This window comes from Stenella coeruleoalba (assembly GCF_951394435.1).
Source record: "Stenella coeruleoalba genome assembly, chromosome: 2".
Lineage (NCBI taxonomy): Eukaryota > Metazoa > Chordata > Mammalia > Artiodactyla > Delphinidae > Stenella > Stenella coeruleoalba.
The window spans coordinates 170,149,370-170,162,276 of NC_137147.1; the positions used below are offsets into that span (position 1 = coordinate 170,149,370).

At 38.8% G+C, this 12,907-nt stretch overlaps 2 protein-coding genes across 20 annotated transcripts in view; one reads left to right on the plus strand and one right to left on the minus strand.

The window, feature by feature from the left end:
* ARMC3 (armadillo repeat containing 3) overlaps positions 1–8,301 on the plus strand; it is a 90,364-nt gene extending 82,063 nt beyond the window's left edge. The window contains exon 16 of the mRNA XM_079913326.1: positions 6,308–8,301. Coding sequence (XP_079769452.1) covers positions 6,308–6,512 — 205 coding nt within the window. The 3' untranslated portion in view covers positions 6,513–8,301. The remainder of the gene's footprint in view (positions 1–6,307) is intronic.
* The window catches only part of PIP4K2A (phosphatidylinositol-5-phosphate 4-kinase type 2 alpha), a 485,936-nt gene that overhangs the window by 418,300 nt on the left and 54,729 nt on the right, over positions 1–12,907 (minus strand). The gene's annotated exons all lie outside the window — the stretch shown is intronic.

The following is a 12,907-nucleotide window of genomic DNA, read 5'->3' on the forward strand; positions in this document are numbered from 1 at the left end:
ACTACACTCAAAAGCAATGTAAATAAATCAAGATGGATAAATAAAAATGTTCAAGTAACCCACAGGAAGGCAAGAAAAGAAAAACAAAGGAAAAGAGCCAATCAAAAGGCAGAGATTGGCAGAGTGGATTAAAAAGTTATGATTCAACTATATGCTGTTTAAAGAAACTCAAATGTATCGATATAGGTGGGTTGAAAATGAAAGGATGGAAGAAGATACCATGTAAACATTAATTTTTTAAAAAACAGGAATGTTTTTTTAAATATGTATTAAGGCAGACTTCAGAGCAAAGAAAAATTCTAGAGAGAAAGAGGGACATTACATATGATAAAATGAATCAATCCATGAAGAAGATATAATGATCCAATGTATATGCACCAAACAACAGAGCCTCAAAATACATGAGGCAAAAACTGATAGAGCAGAAAGGAGAAATAGAAAAATCCAAAATTATAGCTGGGGGCTTCGACATGCCCCTCTGAGCAACTGATAGAACTACTTGACCTAAAATCAGCAAGGATATAAACGAGTTGAACAACACCAGAAATAAATAGGATTTAATTGACATATTATGGAACATTCCATCACCAGCAACAGAATACACATTTTTTCAGCTGCACTTGGAACATTTACAATACCCTGGGTCATAAAACAGGGCTCAGCAAATTTAAAATAATTGAAATCATACGGATTATATTCTCTGACCATAATAGAATCAAACTAGAAATTAATGACAGAAAGACAAGAAGAAAATCTTTAAGCATATGGAAATTGAATAATACACTTCTAAATAATCTCTGGGACAAAAGGAAGCCTCAAAGGACTTAAAATATACAAAGAACTGAATGAAAATGAAAATACAACTCTCAAAATTTGTGGGATGCAGCCAAAGCAATGCTGAGAGGGAGATTTATTTTACTAAAATGTATTAGATAGAGAGGTCATAAATCAATAATCTAACCTCAAGAATCTAGAAAAATAAACTTAATAAAATTAGAAGGAAGAAAATAATAAAAACAGAAATCAATGAAATTTAAAACAGAAAAACAGCAGAGAAAGTCAATGAAATCAAAAGCTGGTTCTTTAAAAATGTCAATAACTGTGTCAACAGTACTATGAGAACTTTAATTCAGCACCTTAAATGAAATGGACCAATTCATCAAAAACTGCAAACTATCAAAACTCACCAAAGATGGAACAGATGCCAAAATCATCATTTAACTATTAAAGAAGTTGATTTCATAAAACCCTTCCAAGAGAGAAATCTCCTGACCCAGATGATTTCATTAGTGAATTCTGCCAAATATTTCTAGAATTAACACCAACTCTAAACAATCTTTTCAAGAAAATAGAAAAGAGAATGTTTCCCAACTCATGTTATGATACCAGCATTATCCTAATGTCAATACCAGAAAAGGACATTATAAGAAAATTACAGCTCAAAATCCATCATGCAAAAAAAAATCCATCATGAACATAGATGAAAAAAAACCTTTCTGAAATATTAGCACATCAAAGCAATATATAAAGAGAATAAATAATTCATCTCAGAGTTTATCCCAGGAATGCAAGGCTGGTTCAATATTTGAAAATCAATCAATGTAATCCATATTAACAGTATAAAGAAGAAAAAGCACATAATCATATTAATTGATGCAGAAAATCAGTTGACAAAATTCAACATCTATTCATGATAAAAACTAAAACTGTCAGCAAAATAGGAAGAATATAAGGGAACTTCCTCAGCCTGATAAAACGCATCCACAAAAATTACCATACTTAATGGTGAAAGACTGGATGCTTTCCTGCAAAGATCATGAACAAGACAAGTGAGGAGAGAAAAACTGTTCCTATTTGCAGACAACATGATTGTCTAAACAGAAAATCCTTAAGGAATCCACTTAAAAACAAACAAAACTCTTAGAACTAATAGGTGAGTTTAGCAACATGTCAGGATATAAGTTCAACACAGAAAAATCAATTATATTTTTATATACCATCTGTGAAAAATTGAAAACCAAAAACTTTTAATACCATTTTAATAGGGCTGAAAAATGAAATATGAAATTAAAGTGAAAGAGAAAATGAAACAAAACATGTATAGAACTTATATACTGAGAACTGTAAAACACAAAGGAAATCAAAGAATCACTAAATATGTGAAGGGATATACCATGTTCACGTGTTGGAAAACTCAACATAGTGAAAATGTCAGTTTTCCCTGAGTCGATCTAGATTTGATACAATTCTATCAAAATTCCAGCAGCATTTTTGGTAGACAGAGATATGCTAATTCTAAAACTTTTATGGAAAGGTAAATAAATTATAATAGTGAAAAATCATTTTGAAAAAGAATAAAATTGAATCATTCTACCTGATTTTATGACTTACTGTAAAGCTACAGTAACCAAAATAGTTTGGTATTGATGAAGGGATAGACCGGGACATGAATGAACAGAATAGAGTCCAATAATAGATGACAGAAGCATGGTCAATGGATTTTTTAATTGAAAATATTATGATATAATTGTAAATTCACATGCTATTGTAAGAAATAACATAGAGTGAGCCCATATACCCCTAACCCAGTTTCCCCCAATGATAACATTTTCAAAACTATAGTACAATATCACAACCAGGATAATGACGAATACAATCCAATGGTTTTATTCAGGTTCCCCCAGTTTTACTCCTACGTGTGTGTGTCTGTGTGTATATTAACTTCTATACAATTTTCTCACATGGGTAGGTTCATGTTAAGAAAATCAATAGTTCTATCACCACAAGGATCATTCATGTCTAACTGCTCAGCACCATTTGTTGAAAAGTCTATACTTCTCCCATTGAATTGCTTTTGCACCTTTGTTAAAAATAATTGAGCATATTTGTGTGGGTCTGGGTCTTCTGTTACATTAATCTGTGTGTCTGTCCCTCCACCAGTATCATTCCATCTGGATTACTGTAGCTACACAGTAAGATCTGATATCAAGCAAAGTGATTCTTCCCACTTTATCCTTCTTTGTCAAGTTTGATTTAGCTATTCTAGCACCTGTGCCTTTCCATATAAATCTTAGAATAAGATATTCTATTCTACAAAAAAACTTTGCTTGGATTTTGATAGGAATTACATTAAACCTAGAGATCATTTGGGGAGAATTACATCTTTAATATGTTGCATCTTTAAATCTATGGACACAGGATGTCTCATCATGTATTTACGTCTTCTTTGATTGCTTTTGACAGCACTTTTTAATATTCAGCACACAAATCCTACACATGTTTTTTAGAAGTTTATACCTAAGGATTTAATTTTCTTGGCATAATTGTAAGTGCTCCAAATTTTTTTTTGGTTTTTAATTTTGGTTTCCACCTGTTCATTGTAACTATATAGAAACATAATTGATTTTGTATGTTGTTCTTATATCTTCAGATCTTGATGAACTCAATTCTTAGTTCTGGGAGTTTTTTCAGTAGATTCTTTGGGATTTTCTACATAGGCAATCACGTCATCTGCTTTGTCTTTAGTTTTCAATAATTTGATTTCAACGTGTCTGGAGTGGATTTCTTTGGGTGTACCTTATTGACATTCACTGAAATTCTTTTTCTTTTTTTAAATAAATAAATATTTATTTATTTATTTTTGGCTGTGTTGGGTCTTCATTGCTGCACGTTGGCTTTCTCTAGTTGCAGTGAGCGGGGGCTAGTCTTCGTTGCAGTGCATGGGCTTCTCCTTGCGGTGGCTTCTGTTGTTGCGGAGCATGGGCTCTAGGCATGCAGGCTTCAGTAGTTGTGGCACACGGGCTCAGTAGTTGTGGCTCAAGGGCTCTAGAGCACAGGCTCAGTAGTTGTGGTGTATGGGCTTAGTTGCTCCACGGCATGTGGGATCTTCCCAGACCAGGGCTCGAATCTGTGTCCCCTGCATTAGCAGGCAGATTCTTTTTATTTTTTTTGGTGCATGGGCCGGGAAACGAACCTGCAGGCAGATTCTTAACCACTGTGCCACCAGGGAAGTCCCTGAAATTCTAGACTATGTAGATTTATGTCTTTAACCAAATTGAGGAAACCATTTCAGCCTTAATTTATTCAATTTTTTTTTCTGTGCTTCATTCTTTCTCCTCTTCTTCTGAGTCTACGATGACACCAATATTAGCTCTTATTTATTGCACCACAAGTCCCTGCGACTCTGTCAGTTGCTTTTTCAATCTTTTGTTGTCCAGATTGGATCATTTTTATTGATTTATCTTCAAGTTCATAGACTGTTTCTTCTGTTATCTCCATTCTGCTATTAAACCTATTCAGGGAATTGTGTTTTTTAAGTTTTGGTTATTGTATTTTTCAGCTGCAAATTCTATTTTTTTATCTTCTATTTCTTTCTAAGACTTTATAACTCCCTGGTCATTTCAAGAGTGTTTGACCTACTTGTTGGAACAGTTTACAGCTGAGTCATCTCAGCACTGATGTGTTTTGATTGTCTTTTCCCATACGAGGTGAGATTTTCCTGGTTCTTCATATGTTGAGTAATTACATAGATTGTGATATTATGTTATGAGTCCTTCAGTTCTTATTTATGGGTCTTACACTTATGCTAAGAAGAATGTTTCTTTTGTGTGTGTGTTTTAGCAATCAATTGGCCCAGATGCTTTCAGTCTTCAAATTTCAACCAGTGTTTTGTGGGTTGTCATTCCACCATTAGTCCCATTTTCAAAGGCTTTGTGGTGCTATTTGGATCAGCCCTGCACGTGTACCAAATAGTGTCCAGTATGGGACTTGGGCGGTAGTTTATACCATAGTTCCATCTTCAAAATCTACGTATGTGCCGTTTAGGATCAGAACTATGCACACACAGCTTGGAAGTAAGCCTAGGAATATATAAACAATTTTATAGGGTTGCTTTCCTGAGCTCCTCCCTCTCCATGATCTCCCTTGTCTTTTTTGGTTCCTTGGAGCTTCCCTTTTGGTCCTCAAGCCAAAAAACCCTTTATTTACCCTGCGCTGCTACGCTCTTGCCATGACTGCATCCATGTCCACAGCCAAACAGCAGGAGGACTGAGCAAGTATAAGGCAGTTTTAGACTCTTAGGGACCTTAATGTCACCGCTGCCACCACCGTCACAAGCTTCCTTAGAAGATGGGGTACAAGATAATGGATAAAAATAAGAAAAAAAAATCAAAAAAAGGGTTTTCCTCCACTGTCTCTCTTTCCTGCTTCTCAATCGGCTTCTCCTTGGGCTCTCTCTGTGCTGATGCCCACTTCCAGACTTGGGACTATGTTTAGTTCAGCTTGGAGAATAGTGGAGGAAAATTAAAATATAAGCTCACCGTCAGTTCCGTAGTCATTCAAATGTCAGTCTTCTCTGATCTTCCTGCTGTGAATTATTTTTCAGAGTTTTCAAATAGCTATTGCATGCACCCTGTCCAGGTTTTATGACTGTATTCAGTAGGAGACACAGGGTGAAGTGTGCTTACTCCCTGTTACCTGGAATGAGAACCCCTGTCATTGTTTTGTTCCACTCATGAGAGAATTAGTAAGATATTAATACTGGTTCAAAGATCATTTGAGAATATATGCATTTCTATCCAATTTAATTAAGGAATGTTAGAAAAAGATTTTAACCTTTGGGAGTATCTTTTCCATTGAAGAGAAATAATTTGCATCTCTACTAAACAAAAATCTATATGTTAACTAGTAACTTCTCTAAGTCTGGAACTTTTCATTAAGAGTATCTTTTAATTAAACAGTATCTTTACTGTTTACTAAGTACATTCTATTTACCCTAAGTACAGAACTAAATACGTTTCCCTAGATAAACTTTGCATGAATCTTTGCCCCTGCATGACATGAAAATTCCATGCCATCCTTATTTTGTTTTTGTCTTTTTCCATGTTTTGGATAATTGTTCTTAAAAGTGGGATCCAAATTCTTCTTGCAGAAGGTCTCAACTGAAGCAAGAGATGATATAAGACTGGCATAGACTCTCTGAGGAGGCAACCTATTTTTTCCCAATTCCATAAATATTTATTACATACCTACAATGTACCAAATATCTTGATAAGCAATGGTACAGAAAAGCAATGATTTTCATAATATATATCAGTCGTGTAGTAATCTCTTGAAAAATAATTTCTCCAGCAAAATATAGAGACTATAAAGCTCTATCTTTGTCGTGGAAAATTTGAAAACTCTGTATGGTATTGTTGTTGAGGTATATATAAAATACTATATTTCTGCAATGCTCTTCAGATCAACTCAGAGCACAGTTAGTGCTTATTCACTCTGTGATATTGATTGCTATTGTTTACTCTCTAAGGAAAGGCAGAGTAAAAAAAGAAGAGGAAAAAGTGAAGGAGGAGGAAGAGGTTGCAGTAGCACCAAAACTGACTGGAGAAGGAAGTCCTGATAAAGAATGGCTCCCTCCCTCTGATCCTGACTTCTGTGTTTATGTGTATGAAGTGACCAGATCCATACTTCCCATCACCAGTATAAAGGAACAGGTTGAGGTTCTTGCAAAGTAAGTGTCTATATATACATACACATTTTCAATTTCTGAAAAATGTTTTTGATGTTACTGATTTGCACTTTTTAGCCAATTTTCAAACAACTACACCATAATAAAACCAAACTTGTATAGCACCCTGCCTCTGACTCTGAAGCAGAAACACAATGAATTGGATATAAATCCTCCATTTCTATTTTAGATCATATTTCTGCCAAGAATCAGAGCTAGGAGCTGGAAATTACTTAAAGAAAAATGCCTAGGTCATTTTCTCCAGCTAAACCAGGAAAAGCATCTTTCAGGGTGATCCTAAAGAAGTTATGAATGAAGGAATCCTATTTTGAATTATTTGTAAACTCACAAGTTGTTTTCTAATACAAATAGCCATCCCTTATTTTTATGTTATATGTCTGATATTTTGTGTTTCATGTTGCTCCAAAGTGGGATTGTGGGTATTCTAAGAGATGGTTCGGCATGCTGTATAAGCTAAGTGAGGTCGCCTCCTAAACGAGAGCATTTAATCTGATTCCTCTAAGAGAAGGCTGAGAACCTGACTTTATGACTGACAGGAAACCTCTAGAAATGGAGGCTTGCCTTCATGACTGACACCAGCCAGTCGTGAGCTCCTGGCTTGTGCAACAGCTGCAATCTCCGTGGGAGCTTGTACCTTCTCCAAATAGAAGTGAATTGCAGGCACCAAACCTGGATGTGACAACTGCAAGAAACACAGCCGCCAGATCACTGACTTCTTGTCAGGCGACTCTGGAAGAGAGCGTTTTTGGCTACCGAAGTTTTCCTTGGTGTCCTTGAGAAATGATGACTCAAGCAGAAATCTGACTTAGCTCATTTCAACACTTGTCAAATTTCCTCATGCTTTGTTCCTATCAGAAATAGTTTTCATCATTCCCAAATAATTGTTTTCTTAACCTGAACCCACACCAAGAGAGCAATACAGAGATGTGTCCCCATGCCTTTGGCTCCTAGAGGCTGTTACAGGACATCTGGCTGGCACTGAGGGTCAGTTTTCTGCCTAATCCTTTCTCTTGGTTTTCACCATTATTCTTCTTCACTTGGTTCCACGTACAGCAAGAGGAAGTTCTTTCTTTACAATCCTGCCTTTAGTCCATGATGTAGCAGCCTCAGCTGACAGAGGATTTTTGCAGGTGTGCTTACTGACATCTTCAGTGAGAGCCTAATCTTAGGAGAAACTCACAGGCAAAGTACACCCCCGCACCTCACCTCCTCACCTAACTGTTAGTAATTTTTCCCTTTTTGCCTCTTCCTGTCTCCTCTAACCTCAGTGTTACATAAATGCCATGTCTTTCTCTAAATTAAAAAAAAATGATAAAATTTAAAAGAAAAGGATGATAAAACTTGAAAAGATTTGTGAACCTCAGGGTTCACAATGGTCCTATATGTTTGTCTTTGTCTCTGAGTTTAAATTCCTTAAAAGAAGGACCACATGTCAAGACAATGCCTTGGATTTCAGATTCAAACATTTGAAAATACTTTCCAAGATTAAGATAACATTTAAAAACTGTGTTGATACAAATGTAGTGTGATATTGATTTGTATCTTGCTATACATATTGGGAAAATTAGCATTCATTTCCTTCTTCCTGCTGAATGAAATGTTAGAATTTCAGTTTATGTAAGATAGTTTAAATATAGTAAGCATAATGTTAACTTATAGTAAATACATTTTTTAAAGTAAAGCAAACAAAAATCAGACGGAAAGTATCTTTTACAAGTATAATTACACAGATATTTATACTCAAAGCATCCAAAGTGAGATATTAAACTTGACTGATTAAATCTCACTGTAATTGACACAGGTACGTGGCAGAAAAAATGGGCGGTAAAATTCCAAAAGAAAAACTACATGATTTCAGCTGGGAACTTCATATAAGTGAACTAAAGTTTCAACTTAAATCCAATGTTGTACCAATTGGACTGATCAAAAAAGGAATCTTCTACCATCGAGCTTTGCTTTTCAAGGTATTTAAGATGTTTTGCTCATTTCCCACTAGGTAAAAATGTTTTGTCTGTATCATTGTGGAGTAAGCCAGTTGCTAACAATTAACTGGATGATATTAATCCTATCATTTAGATGTACTTATATTTGGCATGTATATGTATGTGTATATATACATACACACACGTATATTCACCAGACTATTGGAAACATATTCATTCAATATTTATCACACACCTACTCTAGGCCAGGGCCTCTTCCAAGGTCTGGGAATATACAGATACTAAAGTGACAGTCTCGGGACTTCCCTGGTGGTGCAGTGGTTAAGAATCTGCCTGCCAATGCAGGGGACACGAGTTCGAGCCCTGGTCCGGGAAGATCCCACATGCCCCAGAGCAACTAAGCCTGTGTGCCACAACTACCGAGCCTGCGCTCTAGAGCCCACGAGCCACAACTACTGAGCCCAAGTGCCACAACTATTGAAGCCCACGCACCACAGCTACTGAAGCCCACGCACCCACAGCCCCTGCTCTGCAACAAGAGAAGCCACCGCAGTGAGAAGCCCACGCACCACTATGAAGACCCAAGGCAGCCAAAAATAAATAAATAAATAATTTTTTATAAATAAATAAATAAATAAAGTGACAGTCTCTGCATTCAAGGGGGACCTAAGCCAGACTTGCGGGTTCTCAGGTGACGTCAGGGAAAGTTTCAAGGGAGGAAGTGATATGTGGCCTCAGAATTAGAGGCTACATAGGATTTCAGCAGGTAAAAAAGGAAGACAAGGGTGTTCTAAACAATACAAATATTTATTTAAAATAACATGTATGAGAGTCAGTGGTCCATTTGAGGGATGTAGAATAGTTGGTCTGGATCCAGAAAAGCGGGGAGGGGTTGGATAAGGCTAAAGCACCAGACAGTAAAGCACCATGTGAGTTTGTACTTGACCTTAAAATCTGTGAGTAACCACCGAAAGTTAAGGGGAAAGTGATTTTGAAAGACCACTCAGGCAACAGAATGTGGAATGAACTAGAACGGGGGAAAGACTGGAGATGGGAAGACCAACTGGAAGGTCACTGAAGCAAGAAGCACAGGTGCCTGATACTAAAGCCATGGTGGAGGCTGTGAACGAGAGGTGAGTTTGGCAGGAGATATAGAAGATAAAACTGAAAGGAGCTGTTGACTGCCTAGCGGTGGTGTGAGAGACTGCATGAGAAGAAGAAAATGATTTCCAGGATTTGGGCAGGGTAACTGGAAATGATGGCATCATTCACAGAGATGTGGACACTGGGGCAGGATTAGGTTTAAGGGAGGGGGTGATCTTCTTTTTTCCTCCATTGTGTCCAGTGTCTGGAGTATAATAGGAGCTGAGAAAATTGTTTCAGAGCCATAGACTTAAATGTATAAACTTCCTACCCTCTCCTGAATACCTATAAACCTCATTGCATCTTACCTCCAGTTCCAAGCCAATTCTGTTTATAATCCAAATGCCAGTCTTTCCTATTTCCTTGGATTTCTTGCTCTATCAATTCCTCTCTCCCATCTTAAATCTCTTTCTCTCTACTAGCTGTTTTACCTTTAAAATCTAAACTTAAGTCCAAAACATTTAAAGAGAAAACATAAATCTTTTCTCATTATATCTACGACTACTCCTATAAGCGCCTATCACCATGACCACCATCATTTTGAACTTATGTGCCAGGCACTTAATAAATATAATTGTGAAGAGTCTCAGATATGCCAAACGTTGAAATTACTACCTTTGTTTTAAAGATAAGAAAATTGATACTTAGAGAAGGAATTTACCCAAGGATAACCAGAGATACAGCTGGAATTTGAACCCATGCCTATCTGAGCCAAAACCTACCATACTGCTTCTATCTGAAGATAATTCTCATTCCCAGCCAAAATTCTGAGTCTTCTCAACTCCTAGTCACTCCTTGACCTCAGTTTCATCCTCAACTCCCTGCAGTCTGGCCCTTGTTCCCTCCCAAGAAGGATCACAGTGATCTGTTTTCTGTCTTGCTTGATACATCAAAGAATTTGTCACTGATCCTTCTCTTTCTTTAACACCACTTTCTTTAGTAACTTTGTCCTCTCTTGCCATTTCATCTCAGTCTCCTTTGGAGACCTCTTTTCCTCCACCCTTGTCTTAAATGTTGGGGTCCTGACCCAGAACTCAAGGTTCTGTCCCAGGCTCTTCTCTTTTCTCCCTTTACATACTTCGTTTGGTGAGGTCATCCTCCTACATCACCTTAAATACGACTTACATGTCTCAGGTTTCTAGATCATTTCCTCTCTCCCACAAGCCGCTCCTGATTCCAGGTCTGTCTGTTTACCCTGTAGCTAGCTGCCCTTGTGTGTCTTGTAGGAACTGCATTAGTCTTCTCAGGCCACTATAACCAAGTACCACAGATGGGGTGGCTTAAACAATAAACAGTTATTTCTCACTGTTCTGGAGGCTGAGAAGTCCAAGATCAAGGTGTCAGGAGATTCAGTGTCTGGTGAGAGCCCACTTCTTGGTCGGCGGTTGCCGCTTTCATACCGTATCCTTATATTTCAGAGTGGGGGGAGGGCCCTTCCTCCTCTTATAAGGGCACAATTCCCATCGTGGGGGCTTCACCCTCATGACTGCCTCTTAAGGGACCCACCTTCAGAAAGAAAACAGGAATCTCAAGGGGAAACATTTCAGTTCACAACGTTACAGCAGACTGAATTCATTACCCTCACACCTCACCTGAGTCATGCAGTTAATCACCCAGGTCTTGCCTACCACTGAATCCTGAACACCAACACTCACTGGTGAAACGTGTTATCCTTCTATTCCTCCCAAAAGTGTTCACTCCCCCTACATAAACTCTTCAACTCCCCGTTTTCTTCCGGCTCCTTTCCTCCATGGAAGCCTAGATAAATCGTCCACAGACCGTGTAACCTGCTCACTGATTTCCTTTGTCTTCGTGCCCCCATCCTTCTGCCCCTCCACCTTGCCTGCCCACACTGGACCAATCCGACTGCCTGCCCTTCCCACAATGACACTTGGGCTGCAGAACGCGACAGTGGGATGTGCCACAGCCAATTCAGGATCCAAGGTGGTGGATGTACGTGCTGCCTGGCCATCTTTTCCAGCTCCTGGCCACAGGCTTTTCCTGTTTTCCTCAGCAGCTGTGCCCCACATCTGCCTTCTTTCCTAAGCCTTTTCATCTTCACCTCTTCCTATATGCAGATGACCTTGTTTCCCACTTCACAAAGAAAATAGATACTTCCAGATTCAACTCAGCTGAGGTTAAGAACTCAGACTCTGGGAACTCCCTGGTGGTCCAGTGGTTAGGACTTGGCGTGCTCACTGCTGGAGCCCTGGGTTCAATCCCTGGTCGGGGAACTGAGATCCCACAAGCCAGCTCTCTTATCCACTATGATGTGGCTAGGAAGTTTCCAGATTATTTAAAAAGTGCTTTTAAAATCAGGACAAATTGAAGAGACAGCTTCCGAGGAACATACGCAACCCCTGAGGACAGGGCATCAGGCAGCCCAAAAAGGACCAACCACTCACAGTTCTGCCCCCCCACCCCCACCCCCGGCTCCAAAACACCTGTCTACACCACACAGAACAAATGGGCTAGAAACAGGTTCCTGCCATTCCAGTCCTGCCATTCAATCCCACTGCATATCACACCCAAGGAGCAGCCCAGGAGCATGGAAAGATTGATAGATGCACTAGAGCTGAAAGCCTGTGGAACAGCTTTTCTCCAATTACGTTATCAATCTTGTGCTGATACAATGCAGCGCAACTGCCTGAAAAATGTCCCTTCCCAGCAGGACCTACACAGAGATTTTGAGTCCACAGAATCTTGAGCAACAGGGGAACTTATCACATTTTACCAACTCCTATCTCAACACTCCACCTTTTTTCCAGCCTCCTTTCTAAGCACTTTGTTGCTGTTGTTCTGCAAGAGTGTATATTTCACCTTCGACCAAGGTGGGTCTTTCAACCAAGGCTTTTTCTCTGCCCCTCCCCCTCCTCCCTCTTGGTTGATCTCGCGTTTTCTCCCCACAGGCTCTGGCTGACAGAATTGGCATCGGCTGCTCTCTGGTTCGCGGGGAGTACGGCAGAGCCTGGAATGAAGTCAAGCTGATGAATGAATCCCGAAAGGGGGTGATTGGGGCTCTCCCTCCCCCGGAAACTTACATAGTTGACCTCATGTACCACCCAGGGGCACTGATAAAGTTAAGAAGCCGAGAGGCAGATCTTTACAGATTTCTCTAAACTTCCAAATGAACACAAAAGGTGTTGAAACAAGAAATCCATTATATACCCTTTCTATGAAGTTCACTGGTAGATTTTATCAGTATTTCTTTAAATAAAAATATTAGAAATGCTCTCCTTGTGTAGAAACAAGGTCACTAGGATTGGACTTGGTTGTGCTTCTGAGTTCAGGCTTT